Raw genomic sequence first — 20,884 nt, 5'->3', positions numbered from 1 at the left:
TATGGAATGGAGATTGAAATTTCTAAATGAAAGCTCGTTTTCTACTCTTGTGAAATCATTAGATAAAAAATTTCGAATGATGTTAAGATAAGCATATACAATAGCTTTGAGACATCTATTTTAAAATGGGAATAATTATCAAATTGAAAATTTCATTTTTTTTTTCCATTTTTATTGTATACGTGCGAATGCAACACTCTATTGCATTGCCAGAGGGATGATGATAGAAGCTTTTTACATGGAAATTGAAATTCTTTCTTTATAAAGTAACATCTTCAAAATGATATATTTAGATCATTATTTAAAGTAATTTTGAAATCAGTTTCATATGAAAATGAGGTACGTGTGGACACAGCTTGACGTTGACTGTAGATTTTAATAAGTTATCCATCATTTTGTTTTAAGCAAAACTTGTCATTTAATACGGTTCAATGGGAGAGTACGCAAAGACCCAAATTTGTGTAAAAGAAAAGGACAAATTATCATTTTTTGGTTCTTGGGGTATGACAAAATTTGAAAATCTAATAATATGTTTTTCCCAGGCATAAGTTTTGTTCAAAGGGTTTTGGGTTTTGGACCAACGCTACTTTTGGGATTACAAAGATACATTTATTTGGGGAGATGTTGGTTGAACATTTTCAAAGGTAGTAAATGAAAATTTAACTAAATATAGAGAAAAACTTGATTCATATGCACATGTAATTGTCGGGACATTTAGTTATATGCACTATCTTTATACTATATATATTATTTGATGATGTTTATATTCACGTACTTTGGCCTAACATGATACCCATGACAATAGATGCAGTTATCTTCTTCTATCCATCAATTAACATGTTCGAAATAATTTTAGTTCATTCAGATATATTAAACTTTGCTCTGACAAGATTCTTATAAATAATTTTGATTCGACGTATACGAGAAAAGTAAATTATTCGAAGATTCTCTCATTTTAATCGTTTCCCGATAACAGTGCAAATAACAAGAAAGTTTTTATCATTCATGTCACAATAATTTGATCTGTGCATACCTTGGTTCATATTGGTTAACCGTATTTTTCTTCTATTTATTTTTTAAGAAAAACTATTTAATAATGAAATGAAGTACCAATGAGACAAGAAAAAAACAGAGCTCTTTCACATACTGGAGCGGACCTGAACTATGTAAGAAGACGATGTATAATGTTTCAGGTTAAAAGCATAGAGACAAAAGCAGCAGCTCAGAGCTTGTCACGTGGATTTTATTGCAACAATGCTTCATCCTCTTTCTTCATGGTCTCCATCCACAGCTGTCTTTTCGCTATACTTTGTGATGAGAATAGTGGTAGCTACAGTTCCTAAAAAGCCGAGAATGTTGTGTGTAGCCGAAAGGCCGTTTTCATCTGTAGAAGATGCTTCTTCTAATGTTTTTACAAGATTCCCGTCGCAACACAAACGAGAGATAGTTTAAAAACAATCTCACTGGACAGTGACAGTACATGATCCAAACAGTGAATATTGTTTTCATTATGTCACACGTATTAAAATAGCATCAAATCTTAAAATGGGCCGGGTTGGGCCTGGCCTGGCCAAGAATTGCGTGTAGATATGTTCTCTCTCTCTCTCTCTCTCTCTTTGATCTCCCTCCCCTCGTTACCTCTTCTACTTGGGAGATTAGCCACCACTTCTTAAGCTAAACTCGTGAAACTCTCAGGAAGCAAATAAAAATGAATGTGATCACAATTCCCAAAGAAACTCTGCATCTTAAATCAAAACTTCGTCTTCTACCACGAGCTTCCCCTGCTCCATATCGAAGTCAACGTGTTCAACTTCTCCCGCTAAACCCCTTGTCGAACTCTTCTTTGACTTATCCAGCTCGCATTGTCTCACTTTCTCAAGGTCTCGATTCACCTTATATGTCTTGTTTGGTTGTTGGGTACATTCAAAGTTTACTCCTTTTTTCCCCTCTCTCACTTTCATCGTGTTCTGCAACTTTTAGGTGGCGGATCGATAGATTTGTGGCGTAGATATGCATCCGACAAGTTCTCAGACATGGGTTTGGATCCTGGAGCTGGTTCAGACAAGGTGCAACTTTTATGTGTTTGGTTTGATTTTGATTTTGAACGGTTGAACTTGGAGGTTGTTTAGTTAGGTTTATATGTTTTGTTCGAACCAATCATGTTTATATTGAGAGAAGTTTTGTTTACTTTCTGTCGTCAGATGTTTAATGAGAGGGCTGCTTCTATAGTGGAAACATTGAAGAAAGCAAACTCAATACTTCCTCATGTAGTGTTGGCGAGTACTGTCTTAGCTCTTCTCTATCCTCCTTCTTTCACTTGGTTTACCTCCAGGTTCTCTCTTCTCTTTACACTTTTTGCTAGTTTTTTTTTTAATTTATAAAAAAAAAGAAAAGCTCTTTCTTACTGTCTTGTTCTTTTAAGGTACTTTGTTCCCGCTTTAGGCTTCTTGATGTTTGCCGTTGGTATCAATTCAAACGAGAAAGACTTTCTCGAAGCCTTCAAAAGACCAAAAGCTATTCTCCTTGGTTATCTTGGACAGTATCTCATCAAGCCTCTCCTTGGTTTCATCTTTGGCTTAGCTGCTGTCTCTCTTTTCCAGCTCCCAACTCCAATAGGTGCTGGAATCATGTTGGTTTCGTGTGTTAGTGGAGCTCAGCTATCAAACTACGCGACTTTCTTGACGGATCCAGCATTGGCACCACTTAGCATCGTCATGACATCTCTATCAACCGCTACGGCGGTTCTTGTCACACCGATGCTATCACTCTTGCTTATAGGGAAGAAACTACCCGTTGATGTAAAAGGAATGGTATCCAGCATTCTCCAGGTCGTGATCGCACCAATTGCTGCAGGATTGCTACTAAACAAGTGAGTTAGAATATTAGAAAAGAGAATTGATATGAGCACACAGTTGTTCCTCAAAGTTGTGTCTCCTTCTTCTATAGGTTGTTCCCAAAACTATCCAATGCGATCAGACCGTTTCTCCCAGTTCTATCGGTTCTTGACACGGCTTGCTGCGTTGGAGCGCCACTGGCGTTGAACATAAACTCGGTTGTGTCTCCGTTTGGAGCAACCATATTGTTGCTGGTAACAATGTTTCATCTCTCAGCTTTCCTTTCTGGATACTTCCTTACCGGTTCAGTCTTTAGAAACGCTCCAGACTCTAAAGCCTTGCAAAGAACATTGTCCTATGAAACTGGTAACGAACTTAACTAACTCTTTGGTTTTAAAGGTTTTGAGAAGAGACATGTTTTCATTTTGTTCTTGTTAAAATTCACAGGAATGCAGAGTAGTCTTTTGGCACTAGCGCTGGCGACTAAGTTCTTTCAAGATCCTCTTGTTGGGATTCCTCCTGCAATATCTGTAAGTTCCAAGTCAGAAATGGTTTTTTAGACATAGTAGAAATCTTCTTCTTTTTGTAATAATAACAATGGAGAGTATTGTTTTTGTGTTTTTGCAGACGGTGGTAATGTCATTGATGGGGTTCACACTCGTTATGATATGGTCTAACGACAAAGAGCTAAGCATTTAACACAATGTAAATTTTTTAATTTATGTACAAACTTGTTGTAACATTATATGAATTAGATTCCACCATAAAGGATGGTTTGATTATAAACCCGGTTTAAAATTAAACTAGAACTTCAAATTTATGAAAGAACAAAAAAATCTTTAGCCATGGACGATGGTATAACCCAGATGAGGCCTAGTCTCAACCAATCCAAAAGCTAATCCCCTTGAACTATGACCCCGTTTCATTTATTCAACGTCAAAGACTCTAAATTAGCTAGAGTATCTTCTCAAAATTTCAGATCAGCTTCAGACTCTACTTGTTGTCACCACATCATCAGTCTTTTCTTTATCACCTGATCACATATCTGGGGAGTTAGGCCAATGCATAAGTATGTAAGCATTCTTCTTCTTTTCGCAAGTGACTTTGCCCTCAATTTTAATCACCTTAAGCAAGCAATTTTGCGATCTGAGTTTGTATCTTGAACTTTTCTTTCTACCATTAAACGGTTATACCTCTCTATTCGCCTTACAACATTGAGTCAAAGATTCCCTCACATCCACAAGCTTTGACTCAATGTTGTCGATAGATTACAAACAAAAGAAAATAGAGAATGATTCTCTTTTAGCTAAGAAGATCGATCGGAGAACAGAATACACAAGCCATGTGCTACATCCAAACCGTATGGAGAAAGTAATGTTAATCTTTCTCTAGCAAATACATGTAGCTGCTTGTTATCATCTTAACCATATTTAAAAAAAACGTGATATTTGAAGATGATAACAAGCAGCTAGACGAACTAGTTGCGGGAATAGAGAAAGTTTCACGATGCGTATTTGGATACATGATATCAACATTCGAATAAAGAGAATTTAGTTAATATCTATATATATAAAATTGATTTGTGTGATGCACACAACTCTCTACGACACCAAAACAGGTTGGGACTTTTTTTGACATGTGTTGGCTCGGTAGGGCGTCTGTGTAGTCTACGTTCTCCCTTCTTTGCGAGCGCGTTGTGTGGTCTGTACGCTCCTTCCTTGCTCGCGTGTCACGGAGAGGCCGAATATCTGGACATCAGAGACAAAATGTTTGGGCTTAAGTATATTAAAATAGGCCCATAAGTTTTTAGGAATATTTGCCCCTGCGTCATTCTTCTTCTCTCCTGCCTCCACCCTGTAAGAGAAACCATAGAAACTATAGAAACCAAAACGTCCCAGAATCATAACTCTTACATTTATTTTGAGTTTTCCATTCAATAATCCACTCTTCATTCATAATTATTTCGATCTATCTCTTCGTTCACCCTCAAACCGCCTCGAACTCCATCTATAAATATCGGCCCTCACTTTCCCTTCACCTCGCATCTGAAACGATTTGCTCAAACATACGATCTCCTAGAAGCAACATTTTTAGATGGCGAATTCATACACTCTGCTTGCGAATTTGAGAGCCGGTCGATGCTCTAATACTGCTGAGGTCCACTTGCTGAGGTTCTGGGAGACCAGAAATATCAACAAAGGAGGGGAGCTGATGAGTATTGAGATGCTGCTCATCGATGAGGCTGTAAGTGTTATTCCCCGATTTTATATGTTCAAGATCCAAAGTTTTTTTTAAATTTTTTTTTACTGACTTCCATGATAGCGCGTTGGTCTGTTTGGAAATTTTTTTTTATTGATTCAGACAAAATTTTAATTTTAATTGTTTCTTGAGGCCAGAAACATTAATTAACTTCCGTTAAAAAAATATTAATTGATTCAGACAAAATTTTAATTTTAATTTTAATTGTTTCTTGAGGCCAGGAATATAATTCACTTCCGTTATAATTTTAATTCAGATTTTTTAAGAAATTTTCACTTTTCTTTTAATTTTTCCCGATTAGCTCTCTTGACAGTTAAGCTTATTTGATTAACTGATGTTTCTCTCCTTTGATATCAACAGGATACCCTGGTTCAAGGGTGTGTTTCTGCTGTTCACCAACGTAAGTTCAGGGAACGTCTTGCTAAAAGATCAGTTTACACTCTCAGCGAGTTTGACGTTACACGCAGCAACCCGAAATTCAAGTTGAGTGATGGTCCTGTCTCCATCCGTATCAATGAAGGAATTGATTTTGAGAAGCTTCCGAACACATGAACATATTCTTGAGTTAGCAAACACCTCCAGACAGCTCCCAAGTATTTCTTTCCTTAATATAATACTTTTTTATCATTTCGCACGATAATGTGATCATACTATAATACCTCAGATGTTATTGGGGAGGTTCGTGCAATTAGGAGCACCATCACGGACCGTTTACCCGGAGCACAACGCGTGATGCTTACTCTTCGTGTGGAGAGGTATTCTGTGTGTTATTGTATCTGTTTGTTATTATCGTTTACACTATCTACAATGTCTAACAATGTTCTTCATATTATTTGCAGTGATGTAAATGTTTGTGTAAGTCTTTTTGATTCCTTAGCTGTTGCGTTCCACACCAAGTTGGATAGCTACGGGCGGGAGCCACGGATTGTTCCTTAGCTGTTGCGTTCCACACCAAGTTGGATAGCTACGGGCGGGAGCCACGGATTGTTCTCATCACCAGAATCAATCCTAAATAGTCTTGGGTAAAAGAACATTCCATTTAAAGTAATCTCATTTGTTATAGTGGTTTGTGTTCTCTTAGATAACTCCACATTACTGTTGGCAGGCAAGTTATACTTGAATGGAACATCCGCCTCAAGGATTTTCTTTGACTCTGAGACCTCAGCTGGAAAGGATCGGCTTGAAAGGCGAGACCTTTGGTTTATAATCTACACTAGATATTTTGGTTCCATGTATTCCATTCCTTTTGATGCCTTTTCAGTATTATCTTCTTACAGACTACCAGGTGGTGGAGCAGACGAGACAGGGTCTTCATCAAAGGTGGTTCATGCACAAAAGATCGAGCCTCTCACCGTCGCTGACCTTAACGAGTTTGTTCTCTCTGCTGAACCTCAGGTACAAACTGATACATTAGAAGTTACTCCCTTTTTAGAATTGTATAATTAATCGTTTTTTTTTTCCTTTAACAGATCATCGAATTCCTTTGCACGGCTAAAGTAACTGGGATTCAACTTGACGATGGTTGGTGCTATATTGGCTGCTCTCTCTGTTCGAAGAAACTCATCCGTGAGGAATCTTCATTCACCTGTCCCTCATGCAATGAAACCAATGATGTAGCTGAACTGAAGTAATTTTTTCCCCTTTTAAGTTTGTTGTGTCATTGAACCAAATACTGAAATTCATTTATGTCCGACAGGTATCGGGTAGTATTTTCTGTTTCAGACCCGACTGGCACATCGTCTTTCCTTAGATTTGATAAAGAAGTTGCTAAGCTGACTAATGTGCTAGCTTCCGAAGCTGCGCAGATTATGGTAAGTCCTTTTAAACCCATTCCAGCGTTTACGATTGCTTATGGAACTCAATACATTTGTAATGTTTTTACTACTTTGGCAGGGGATTGGTATTAGTGCTCATGTTGACACTGAGCTTCCTCGAACTCTCGCTGGCATTGTTGGTAACACCTACACTTTCCAGCTCAAGCTAACAGACTTCAACTTCACTGCAAACCACCAGACCTTCACCATCTCACGCATGTTTGCTGCGCCAGAGATAGCTCCCACCCCAAGCTTTGCTGTGAGTGATTTTCCCTTCCCCTTATCAAAAGTTTCTGATGTTATAAATATTAAATCAACGACATTGCTATGTTGGTTTCAGGAAGCCGAAGAGGTCCCTCAACCAATAGCATAACTATAAGAACAATGGATTAATAAATCAAACCAAAACCTGAATACTTAAGCACCGGTCTTAGCCATCTTCTGCATCTAAAATAAAAAAATATATACCAAAACCGTCGTTCAAAAGGATTAAAAATGAGCATTAAACTACAACACCCACTATGTTTTTATTGCTTATTTGCTTTACCAGCAATTAAAATTAAACAATCGGTTACAGACTTACACTCATGGAATTCAAAAGGCACCCTAAAGATATAGTTTCACTATAAAGCTATCGACATCTCCACCTAAAAACAAAAAAAATCTCTCGAACATAAAGCAAAATGTCTACTGAAACAGTTTATCTTTAATAGAATCTCTACCCCAGGAACTCCTTGCTGAAATTCTTGCCCGGGTTGCTTCATCTTTTGTTGAAGATATAAGCCACTACTTAACAGTCTCACGGACGATTTCTTCCGCCTTGCAAGATGATCACGTCATCAAACGTCTCAACCTACGTCCACAGGCGATGAATCCCATGCTAACGTTTTATCGTTATCAGCATCTTATGGTGAAGGCTATCAACAGCAACAATCCAGCTGCTCACTATACTGAAGGTATCAAGCAGTTCTTCGCCTACGACAACAAGACCGTTGGGTTACTTCACCTAAAAAATCAGCTGAAGGTTCCTATGACAATGGTACCTATCTCTATGGCATCGTTGTTTCATGCATGGGAAACATTGAAGAAGGAAAAACTATCTTACGTACCCTTGGGTGGGAGGCAAGCAGACGTCGCACTAATCGTGCTCGGAGAGAGGTGAAGAGGTCAATGAGGTTTGTTTATGTCATTTTGAAGCCTGAGTACACAGCCACTTTGAAGAGCAATCAGCCACCGCTCACCTGCCACAAGAACGAGAAGGACAACATCTGTCCAAGCTGTTTCCACTACAAAATGATGCGGAGATTCGTCGGATTCGTCAGGCAAAATATCTAAGAAAGACTAAATCAGTATCAAGTGTGTAAAGCAGCTACGGGAGAACCACTATCAACGTTGCGCACATGCCAAACTATCCTTATTTCGATTTAGACATTTGCATTTCTTTTTCAGCTTTTGATTACATTTCGAAGTATGTTAAGCTTTTTTTTATAAAAAAAAACACTTTCTCATTTTATGATATTCAGAACTAATATTTAAAGCCACACCAATAAAAAATATCCCCTAAAGAAAAGTAATTGAAAAAAAAGAACTTTACCGTTAAACCAGCTTAACCCAACACAATAACTAAATCGATTCCGTGAAATATGACGTTAATAAGTGTAATCAAATTGACTTTTCTAAATAATAAAAAGGGATCAATCATACATCAAACCTCCTCATTATATGATGCATAAAATTAGGGATTCCCCGTATCAAAACTTTAATTTGCCGAAAATTTCATAAATCAAATAAATCTCCCGAGAAAAAATTGACAAATATCACACTTAGTAACCCTACAAACCATCTAAAACCATACCCTACTTTAGCTATAAAAGATCGTTCAACACAACCACAAAATCATAGAAAACTGTTGGGGTCAAAAACGGTTACGACGGAATTACCATCCGAAAATCCTCAGAGATCGTATTTCCGAAAGAGTTAAAGAAGGGATGTAATTTTCGTAAAAATAAACTATACGAGGTTATTTCTACGAAGAAGTATTCTTTGGGATTCAAACCAAACGATCATCCCGCTCGGTCACTACGTAGCAACCAAGCTCGGGCCAAAGCTCGGTCGCTACGTAGCGACCGAGCTCAGCCAAGCTCGGTCGCTACGTAGCGACCGAGCGATCGTCCCGCTCGGTCGCTACGTAGCGACCGAGCTCAAGCCAAAGCTCGGTCGCTACGTAGCGACCGAGCGATCGTCCCGCTCGGTCGCTACGTAGCGACCGAGCGATCGTCCCGCTCGGTCGCTACGTAGCGACCGAGCGATCTTCCCGCTCGGTCGCTACATAGCGACCGAGCTCGAGCCAAAGCTCGGTCGCTACGTAGCGACCGAGCGATCGTCCCGCTCGGTCGCTACGTAGCGACTGAGCGATCGTCCCGCTCGGTCGCTACGTAGCGACCGAGCTCGAGCCAAAGCTCGGTCGCTACGTAGCGACCGAGCGATCGTCCCGCTCGGTCGCTACGTAGCGACCGAGCTCAGCCAAGCTCGGTCGCTACGTAGCGACCGAGCGATCGTCCCGCTCGGTCGCTACGTAGCGACCGAGCTCGAGCCAAAGCTCGGTCGCTACGTAGCGACCGAGCGATCGTCCCGCTCGGTCGCTACGTAGCGACCGAGCTCAGCCAAGCTCGGTCGCTACGTAGCGACCGAGCGATCGTCCCGCTCGGTCGCTACGTAGCGACCGAGCTCAGCCAAGCTCGGTCGCTACGTAGCGACCGAGCGATAGTCCCGCTCGGTCGCTACGTAGCGACCGAGCGATCGTCCCGCTCGGTCGCTACGTAGCGACCGAGCTCAAGCCGAAGCTCGGTCGCTACGTAGCGACCGAGCACTCGTTTCGCTCGGTCGCTACATAGCGACCGGGCTCGAGCCAAAGTTCGGTCGCTGTGTAGCGATTGAACCTTTCCGAACATCGATACGACACCAGTCCTTGCATTCTCGTCAAACCTTCGAATGCTATCTCCCGAAGACCGTAGCAAGCTCAGTCTATGTTTCCCGCTATTCTAATTCATCGATCAAACTTCGCGGATTAGAAACCGCGGAAAACTCGTAGTAAACGTGTCGAGTCGGAAGACGGCCCAAAGGGACCTAAAACACGACTCGAGGCCCATCCTACGATTTTTCCTAACCAAAAGCCCGTGAACCACAGCATGGTTCGCGCTTGGCCCGCGAGGAAGGATAAATGTCAAGTTTCCGCGGATAAATACGGAAGTTTTGAAGATAATTGTGAAGATCGGGAAAAATGGAATATCTCCATTTTTATGCTATGACGGCTTAAGGGCAGAAGAGTAAAAGCGTAAACCGACCTTGGAGCTAGTATATAAGGAGTCCTAGGCGAGGAGCACAGAGAAGAACTTTTTCAGAGCAAACTTAGCACTTAGAGCGATTTAGGCAACTTTCCGTTTTTGTTATTTCGAGCTGCGACTCAATTAGGTTTAGCCGTCTTAGGGTTGCTAGAACTAGGAATCTCGCCGACAGCTCTCGAGCCCAGGCTTATACCTTGTTGTAACGCTCATACGCAGATTCGGAATAAGATCTATTTTGCTCTCTTTTCGATTTCTTATTTTTATCGTTGTTATTCTCGTGTTCTGATTGCTTGACGTGTGGTAATTAACAGATATCCGGGTCCTCTGGGAAACTAGGGTTTTCTTAGTTTCCTTATTTAAACGGAAATCGACAGTGCGAATTTCGGTTCCCACAGTTTGGCGCTAGAAGGAGGGGGACTTACGGATCAATCTAACCCGCAAAAGCCACACACAGTCAGACATGTCAACCAACGACGCGGATAACGTGCAAACTCCCCTTAACGGAGGCAGCGGCACCGATCTCCACACTCCGGTAGCGGACGTATCTGCGGCCAACGCGCAAGCCAACGCCGCGACTCTCGAGGAGTTTAAAAAGATGTTCGCCACCTATGAAAAAAGGTCGGAAGAACAGGATAAGCTCGTGAATACCTTGACCAAACAGGTTGAAACCTTAACGGCAAGGACCCAAGCTATCCGTCCCCGCGGAACCACCAAAATCCGCGGGAAGAGGCTCGATTTCGCCACCCCACTCGATAGAGCAGGAGTCGCGCGGGAACGACCTTCCGGTCAAAACCCCAGCGAGAAGTCTCCCATCGAGAAGGGGAACTCTGAAAGTCTTCCGCTCCCTGCAAAGGACTCGGAGGATAACGAAGCCGAACACATTGACCTGGACCCTAGCGATGTCTCCAACGACAGCGACGAGGATGGCGACAGACATCCAAGAAGGACCAGAAGCCGATCCGCTCGGGAAGGCTCCCCGTTCGAAAAACCAATGACGGAAGAAGAAGAAGTCGCCTATTGGAACGAACAAGAGGAGCTGGCCGAAAGGCAAACCGAGCTCACTCGCAGTAAGCGCCGACAGGCTCGGAAATCCTCTGACGAGACATCGGATATCCGCGATCTTCGCGACTACATCACCAAGACTGCGGCAGAAGTGAGAGCCGTAAAGTCTCAAATCCATCATGCTACTAGTGCTGCCCCCGAGATCGATCGACTGCTGGAAGGAGCTCGAAAGACCCCCTTTACCAATCGCATTTCGGACATGAGGGTGTCCGATCCGGGAAAGATCAAAGTACCGAAGTACGATGGTACGGCCGATCCGAAAGCGCACCTTCAGGCTTTCCACATCGCGATGGGAAGAGCAAGACTGAAGGACGGCGAAAAGGATGCCGGCTATTGCCGCCTGTTCGTCGAAAATCTTGAAGGAGCAGCGCTCGAATGGTTCGCACGCCTTCGTCGCAACACCATCGGGAGTTTTCGACAGCTCGCATCGGAATTCCTCAAACAGTACTCTGTATTCATAGACAGGGAAACCTCCGATGTTGATCTCTGGAGTCTCTCCCAGAGGGAAGACGAACCCCTCCGCGAGTTTATCAGCCGATTCAAATTGATAATGTCCAGGGTCAGCGGGATAAGCGACAAAGTGGCCATCGACGCGCTGAGAAAGACGCTCTGGTACAAGTCGAAATTCAGAAAATGGATAACTCTCGACAAACCGCGAACGATCCAGGACGCCCTCCACAAAGCAACAGACTATATCATAGTGGAGGAAGAAACTAAAGTCTTATCGCAAAAACATAAGCCGGCAAGACCATCCTCGAAAGACGCAGATCCGAAGGGGAAAAAGAAGAACTCTCGTAACGACAAGTACGTCCATCACGAGGGGGAAGATCTCCAAGGGGCGCATAACTATGCGATCAGTTCGGATCAAGGCCGGACCACGGGCAACACATGGACTCGCAATCAAGGGTATGACGAGAACACCTTCTGCGAGTTCCACCAATCCCGAGGACACTCCACGACTAATTGCAAAGTCTTAGGAGCAAGACTGGCCGCGAAGCTGCTCGCTGGAGAGCTTTCGGAAGTAACTAGCGTCAAGGATCTCATCCTCGATTCTGATCGGCCTCCAAAGACGGACAGAAATCCGCCCGCCGAAAAATCTCCTCAACGAAACCAACCTGGGGATAAACGCGGTAGGAGGCCGGATGACAAAGGGAACGATAACAATCGTCGCAGAGTCAATATGATCATCGGAGGATCTCAATACTGCGGCGATACCGTGTCAGCCATCAAGGCTTACCAACGGAAGGCAGAATCAAGCGCAAAATGGCCTACATGGTCTCCTCCTCGAGACGGCCAAAATTGCTCGATCACCTTCACGGAGGAAGAAGCCGGCGGTATCGACCAACCTCACTGCGACCCTCTCGTCATAGATCTCGTCATACGAGATTTAGAAGTCGGAAGGGTACTCGTCGATACGGGAAGCACGGTCAACGTAATCTTCCGCGACACTCTCAATCGGATGAGTATCGAACTCGGAGAGGTAATTCCGACGCCAAAACCACTCACGGGTTTTTCAGGCGAAGTGTCGATGACTCTCGGGTCAATCCAATTGCCAGTCATGGCCAAGGAGATCACGAAAATCGTCGAATTCGCGGTAGTCGACCATCCCGCTATCTACAACGTGATCATGGGAACCCCATGGCTCAACGCCATGCAGGCAGTTCCGTCAACTTACCACCTGGGTCTCAAGTTCCCAACGCCGAGCGGAGTCGCGGCCATCTGGGGATGCCAAAAACAGTCGCGACTATGCTTCCTCGCGGAGCATAAGTTAAGGCAAATCACGGCTTCTGCAAACGGCAAACGCGCGAAGATAGATCGATCTTCGGCCAAAAGCACCCCGCACAAGGACGAAGTAAAATCGTCTGTCAACGCAAACGCATCGGACGTCGAAGCTCGACATAAATCCGAAGCCCACGCGACAACTCAACCGGAACATCCGGAAAATAGCGTCGACCCAGCCACGATCGACACGGTCAAGGCGGACATCGCGACACCAACCGCCGAGTAAGAACACTCGCGGCATGAAACAGAACTACGAGATGGCTTGATCCTCGAAAGGGGTACGTAGGCAGCTTGTCAAAAGACGAGTTCAGCTATCCCCCTCTCTAAAAAGGGGGGGGGGAGTGGGTGCGTATACTCGTATACTCCCACAATCGCCATTATTGTAATCGAGTTTTTAGAAACATAAAAATTTTTACAATATACACTGTCTTTTTATCGAAAACGCTTACGCTTCAGTTTACGCTCGTCTGCGGCCTCATCCGGCCCAAAAATCGTAAAGATTATCACCTTTCAAACACGCATAATCCTCGAAAATAACTGCGAGACGTCGCAAAAAGTTAAAATTCGAGGACAATGCTAAACAAATTGTCCGAACGCGACCACTAAAAACCTTACACCCCGTTCGTCGATTGGCCCCGACGAACACGCCAGCCGTCTTAAACAAACGCAATCCGATCACTCTTTTGATCTTTAAAAACGTCCAGCACAAGGACAAAAGCGCGCTACAACAAAAATCCGAAATTTTGGTTTAGCACTTCCAGATTCTGAGAAGATGCTCGATTCGTACCATACAAGTCATATAAGCCGAGAACATATCGCGGACTTTAAACCGGTGCGAGTCAGGAAGAAATCGCAACAGGAAAAACGATAGCCGGCTAGTCACCGCACAAACCTTAACCGAAAGTAAACCTAGGTCTTGCCCTAAACCCAACGCTCTGGTCTCAAACATCTCAAGGCATGATATCTAAAAGATACGAGATCATAAACCATGCCTCTCCGTTCGTATCTCAATGTTCTCGAAAATCGTAAAGACAGATAAATTTTTACGAAAATCACGAACGAACCAACAGATCGAACGTCTAATTAGAACTACATACGAGACGACAACTCGTATTTACTTCAACCCTACTCAGGAAAAACTCGAAACGAAACATTTATCATATAAATAAACCGCGTAAAGCGGCAAGGGATTCAAAGCCACCAACGGCCAGTCCCGGAAATACAAATACGGCCATCGTGGCCTAAACGAAATCCAAATTCAAAGGGCCACATTCGACCGAAAACAAGGATAACTGATCCATCCCTCATAATCCAAAGTCGAAGTCCCCGGACAACGAAGCACCAAACGCATCCGCAGGACGATCCACTTCCTCGCCACCGCCGTGAAAATCGATCGGGACCTCCTCGGTATCAGGAGAAACCGGGATGGAATCCCAGAACCCTTGAATCCTCTCGTCGATCGGAGGGATAAGCGCCTCAGCGTGGGCACGGTCACTCATCCCACTCTTCATCAAGCTCATTTCTTCTTCAAACACATAGTCGTCGGCTTGCGTCCTCCAAAGACTTCCGACCGAACCACGGCACTCGCGAAAGTCGCCCACCGAGGTAAAGGCATTCTTAAGATTCCCGTACTCAACCTGGAACTGAGATGCGCGAGTCTTCATCACCTCGACGATCTCTCTTTTGCCTTTCCTCTCCGATCTGCGAACAGCCCGCGCATGATCACGAGTAAGCTGTGCCTCTCGCTCCAGCATCTCGCCTTGCACGCGGGCGAGATCCCGCTCCGCTTTCTCCGCCTTGAAACGGTAGACCATGGCTTCTCTATGACCCGCCTCGATGGCCGAGCCCAGCAAGCTCAGGCCCTGCAAAATCAATAGGCGTGTTACAAATCCATACATAGGACAATCACTTAAAAATTCCCAAAAAAAAACTAACCCCATTGATGATGCGAGATCCTTCCGCAACGACTCTCGGCCTCGCCGATTCTTTCGTAGGAGGAGGAGCATCGAAACCCGATGGCAGCCCAGCAAAGAAATCATCGAAGTCCGGAATGGGGGCTTCGCTCGAACCGCTTCCGTCGCCGTAAGCAAGGTTCGGATCCCATCCTGGAAGCATAGAGTCATCCATCGAAAACTCTATGTCGCCGAGATCGACGTCTTTTCCCTTCCAAGAGCTCGACTCCGGCGCGGCTGTCGGAGCTTCAACGGGACTCTGGCCGTCGGGTTCGGAGTCGCTTCCCGTATCCGCGTCCAAAGCTGGACCAGGTTGCACAAATTTCAGCGCCTTCCGAACCCTTCTCGGCGTGAAAGAAGTCCAGAAGAAGGGACCATTCCTGAGAAGATCCCTCACCGCGATAATATCCTCAGGGAACGGAGCAAGAGGATTGATGAAGGGACGATTGTTCGGCAACCTCCGGAACAGTGGAATGCAACTCTCTTCGACGGACGCAGCGTCCAAACGAACAAAGAAAAAGAACTTCTTCCACGAGTTGAAGTTCGAAATGAACTTCTTAACCACCGACATAAATTTCCGAGGGACAAACCTATGCTTATCCGTATCCTTGACAAGTTGAAGCCTCAAAAGCGCTTCATAATGATCGACGGAAAGGGAAAGGCCATGCTCATAGCTTAGGATCAAGATCCCAATAAGGTGCTGAATGGCAAGGGGTGTCAACTGACTTATCGCGACTTCAAAACGGTCCAACACTCGGACGAGAATTTCGGGTATGGGGAACCAGAGGCGACAACGCACTATGAACACCTCATAACAAGTAAAGTAACCCTCCGGGGGGTTGTTAGCACATTCCCCGCGGCAGGGAACCCGGAACTCCACAACATCCGGGATGCGGTAGAACGACCGCATCGTCGCGAGAAACTCGTCAGTGGTCCTACTTGCGTCCTTTCCCTCGACTCCACGATGGACCAGGACCGGGAATGGCTTCTCCTTGGGAGGGATCAACGAGCCGTAATGAGCAACCCACCATGCCTCGTTCTCGGCAGGATGCACCGAGTGAGGCACGAACTCCGTCTTCGGAACGACGAGCTCTTCGTAAGGACTCGCGGACGAAGACCCTTTTTTCGCAATCTTTTTCTTGCTCGACATCTTTACACTTCTCTTAAGAGAATAGAGGAAAAGGGTGGAGAGAAAGATAGAAAGTTTTTGAAAGATCTTAGAGAAAAACAAGAAAGTGAAAAAATTATGGAACAAGTTACCTCTCTTCTTATAAGACATGAGGATTTACTATTCAAGCTCGGACTTTCGCATATTAATTCCATCCATCACGCCTAACTTGCCAAACATGCCTAACCGCACGCTAGGATCCCCCCATGCATGATCCTAACGGGCTGGGGGGCTAACTGTTGGGGTCAAAAACGGTTACGACGGAATTACCATCCGAAAATCCTCAGAGATCGTATTTCCGAAAGAGTTAAAGAAGGGATGTAATTTTCGTAAAAATAAACTATACGAGGTTATTTCTACGAAGAAGTATTCTTTGGGATTCAAACCAAACGATCGTCCCGCTCGGTCACTACGTAGCAACCAAGCTCGGGCCAAAGCTCGGTCGCTACGTAGCGACCGAGCAATCGTCCCGCTCGGTCGCTACGTAGCGACCGAGCTCAGCCAAGCTCGGTCGCTACGTAGCGACCGAGCGATCGTCCCGCTCGGTCGCTACGTAGCGACCGAGCTCAGCCAAAGCTCGGTCGCTACGTAGCGACCGAGCGATCGTCCCGCTCGGTCGCTACGTAGCGACCGAGCGATCGTCCCGCTCGGTCGCTACGTAGCGACCGAGCGATCGTCCCGCTCGGTCGCTACGTAGCGACCGAGCTCGAGCCAAAGCTCGGTCGCTACGTAGCGACCGAGCGATCGTCCCGCTCGGTCGCTACGTAGCGACCGAGCTCGAGCCAAAGCTCGGTCGCTACGTAGCGACCGAGCGATCGTCCCGCTCGGTCGCTACGTAGCGACCGAGCTCAGCCAAGCTCGGTCGCTACGTAGCGACCGAGCGATCGTCCCGCTCGGTCGCTACGTAGCGACCGAGCTCAGCCCAAGCTCGGTCGCTACGTAGCGACCGAGCGATCGTCCCGCTCGGTCGCTACGTAGCGACCGAGCTCGAGCCAAAGCTCGGTCGCTACGTAGCGACCGAGCGATCGTGCCGCTCGGTCGCTACGTAGCGACCGAGCTCAGCCAAGCTCGGTCGCTACGTAGCGACCGAGCGATCGTCCCGCTCGGTCGCTACGTAGCGACCGAGCTCAGCCAAGCTCGGTCGCTACGTAGCGACCGAGCGATAGTCCCGCTCGGTCGCTACGTAGCGACCGAGCTCGAGCCAAAGCTCGGTCGCTACGTAGCGACCGAGCGATCGTCCCGCTCGGTCGCTACGTAGCGACCGAGCTCAGCCAAGCTCGGTCGCTACGTAGCGACCGAGCGATCGTCCCGCTCGGTCGCTACGTAGCGACCGAGCTCAAGCCGAAGCTCGGTCGCTACGTAGCGACCGAGCACTCGTTTCGCTCGGTCGCTACATAGCGACCGGGCTCCAGCCAAAGTTCGGTCGCTGTGTAGCGATTGAACCTTTCCGAACATCGATACGACACCAGTCTTTGCATTCTCGTCAAACCTTCGAATGCTATCTCCCGAAGACCGTAGCAAGCTCAGTCTATGTTTCCCGCTATTCTAATTCATCGATCAAACTTCGCGGATTAGAAACCGCGGAAAACTCGTAGTAAACGTGTCGAGTCGGAAGACGGCCCAAAGGGACCTAAAACACGACTCGAGGCCCATCCTATGATTTTTCCTAACCAAAAGCCCGTGAACCACAGCATGGTTCGCGCTTGGCCCGCGAAGAAGGATAAATGTCAAGTTTCCGCGGATAAATACGGAAGTTTTGAAGATAATTGTGAAGATCGGGAAAAATGGAATATCTCCGTTTTTATGCTATGACGGCTTAAGGGCAGAAGAGTAAAAGCGTAAACCGACCTTGGAGCTAGTATATAAGGAGTCCTAGGCGAGGAGCACAGAGAAGAACTTTTTCAGAGCAAACTTAGCACTTAGAGCGATTTAGGCAACTTTCCGTTTTTGTTATTTCGAGCTGCGACTCAATTAGGTTTAGCCGTCTTAGGGTTGCTAGAACTAGGAATCTCGCCGACAGCTCTCGAGCCCAGGCTTATACCTTGTTGTAACGCTCATACGCAGATTCGGAATAAGATCTATTTTGCTCTCTTTTCGATTTCTTATTTTTATCGTTGTTATTCTCGTGTTCTGATTGCTTGACGTGTGGTAATTAACAGATATCCGGGTCCTCTGGGAAACTAGGGTTTTCTTAGTTTCCTTATTTAAACGGAAATCGACAGTGCGAATTTCGGTTCCCACAAAAACCAAAAAAACTTTTCAAGTCTTCCAATGGCTAGAAAACGATCAATCTCAAAGCTAGAACTAATGCCAATTTTCATCCAGATACAAATAATTCTCTTCCTAGCTAAAGACTCAATCGAAGCATTCCACAATTCTCTCATGGCATTCCCTGGTCTTGGCAAAGCTGCGCACAACCCCTTGGTCTTAAAACACCTAAATCTCCGATCTCTCACCGTCCAATCACTGTCATCGCTTACCATGTAACAAAATATGATGAACATTTGCGTTTCTGCCGGTAACTTGGAGGTGCATTACTTACGTGGAATGCAAGAATATTTCCAAAACGAGAACATAGCTGCTGGGTTGGCACTTCTCCAGATTGCAGCACAAGGTTCATATGATAATTCTATTTACCTTTATGGTATAATAATGTTATGTAGAGGAGATCCGGACATCGGGAAACCACTATTGGATTCACTTGGATGGAGAGAAAACAAAGCACGGTCCGACGCTTGCTGGCCAGAATCAAAACATCTCTCCATGGAGTAATGGTCAAAAGGTTTAAAATTTACATCACAACTTATAGGGCCACAAGGCCTACAATAAATTGTCACAGAAACGACATTGCTATCCGTTGTGAGACATGTTATTATTTTAAGCAAATGAAAAAATTTGTTTCACAGTCCAATCACTGTCATCGCTTACCATGTACCAAAATATGATGAACATTTGCGTTTCTGCCGGTAACTTGGAGGTGCATTACTTACGTGGAATGCAAGAATATTTCCAAAACGAGAACATAGCTGCTGGGTTGCCACTTCTCCAGATTGCAGCACAAGGTTCGTATGATAGTTCTATTTACCTTTATGGTATAATAATGTTATGTAGAGGAGATCCGGACATCGGGAAACCACTATTGGATTCACTTGGATGGAAAGAAAACAAAGCACGGTCCGACGCTTGCTGGCCAGCATCAAAACATCTCTCCATGGAGTAATGGTCAAAAGGTTTGAAATTTACATCACAACTTATAGGGCCACAAGGCCTACAATAAATTATCACAGAAACGACATTGCTATCCGTTGTGAGACATTTTATTTTAAGCAAATGAAAAAAATTGTTTTTATTATCTAAACAAATGATGTAACTGATGCGGTTCCTATATCGACTCCAATATTATAAAATTTAAATAAAGTTTTCCGTACTAATACATTGTCTCTTATGCAAACGGATCAAAGCTACAGATTTCTACATTTAATTTCATCTTAACTTTGCAACTCTATGCTTACTTTCCACCTTTATTCTTTATTAAAACTGAAAGGAAAAATGACGCCAATTCTAAGATGTCGTTGTTAAGGTCTTGATCAGTAAGTCATATCTCTCGCATTTCGCCGAAGTCTACACGTTGAGCATCAACTGATGCGTGAAGTACATGAAATTGTCACGCTTCATAAAATTGTGTTCCATAATTATTATCTTTCAGTAGTTGAAGAACTTTTCTTTCTGTCGTTCAGAGAGATCGCTGACTTCATCTCTGTAGAATCTTCTCTGGTTTTCCTTTGGTAGTTGTTCGCTGTGTTTCGAGAGTCGTTATACAAACGGAATGTCTTTGTGACCCTGTCTGCCTTTGCGATTGTTTATTTGCGTCTCCGTTTATTTTTGGTGGGTGTTCGTTTACTTTTAAGAGCCATAGATGCCTTGACTCACTCAATTTGGATACAACTTAAAAGAAGCATAAGAAAAAGCCAAACATATAAGAACATAACCAAATAAAAATGCAAATTGTACTATGACTCAACTATACAAATAATTGCTTCTTCGATTATAAATATAATTTAACGGTTTTCCAAACTTTATAATAAAACACAAACACCCACCAATTTCGTGAGTTCGAACTCATGTCACACGAGATGGTTAAATTTAAACTTCATTTTAAATTTAAACTTTATTTTAAATTTAATTTATCTGTTCGTTTCAAAATGCTGCGTTTACGAGCTTAGCCCCTCAACCATAATTTAGTAAAATGAAATTTAATATAAATAAATCCACAAAAATACAATACCATATATTACTCTAAGATACAAACCATGCCTTTATTTATCGACCCCAAAATATAAACACTTTCAAAACACTAACTCCCGGTAAAGACCATACCAATTTAAACACTTTTTAAACATGCAAAACCTTTTAACTGCACTCAACTACATATACTGCTAACAACTAAATACCAAAATACAAGATTTTGAAAACTGAATCAAACAAATATTCGAATCCGGTGTGTAGCGCTGGAATACCCCTAGTTCTGCATAAAAGAAGATTGCATAAAAGAAGAAGAAGAACAGAGACACATTTTTTGATGTTATATACAACGAACCGAACCATTATTCCAATCAACCGCCCAATGATAAATCAGGACCGTCAAAATAGATGGGCTTCAAAATCGGAA

At 44.3% G+C, this 20,884-nt stretch overlaps 1 protein-coding gene and 1 pseudogene across 1 annotated transcript; both read left to right on the top strand.

Moving 5' to 3' along the window:
* Positions 1 to 1,624: 1,624 nt before the first annotated feature.
* Positions 1,625 to 3,616, top strand: LOC111214486 (probable sodium/metabolite cotransporter BASS6, chloroplastic). Its single transcript, XM_048762714.1, has 7 exons — positions 1,625 to 1,880; positions 1,981 to 2,066; positions 2,202 to 2,332; positions 2,423 to 2,869; positions 2,947 to 3,200; positions 3,282 to 3,364; positions 3,462 to 3,616. Exons 1-7 carry the CDS (start codon positions 1,709 to 1,711, stop codon positions 3,531 to 3,533), a joined length of 1,245 nt encoding a protein of 414 aa, XP_048618671.1. The 5' UTR covers positions 1,625 to 1,708; the 3' UTR covers positions 3,534 to 3,616.
* A 2,587-nt stretch (positions 3,617 to 6,203) lies between these two features.
* On the top strand, positions 6,204 to 8,415 carry LOC111212655 (annotated as a pseudogene).
* Positions 8,416 to 20,884: the final 12,469 nt, after the last annotated feature.

Source organism: Brassica napus, chromosome A3 (genome assembly GCF_020379485.1).
Source record: "Brassica napus cultivar Da-Ae chromosome A3, Da-Ae, whole genome shotgun sequence".
NCBI classification, from domain to species: domain Eukaryota; kingdom Viridiplantae; phylum Streptophyta; class Magnoliopsida; order Brassicales; family Brassicaceae; genus Brassica; species Brassica napus.
Note: the sequence above shows the minus strand (reverse complement) of the source record. Positions and strands in the feature narration are given on the sequence as shown.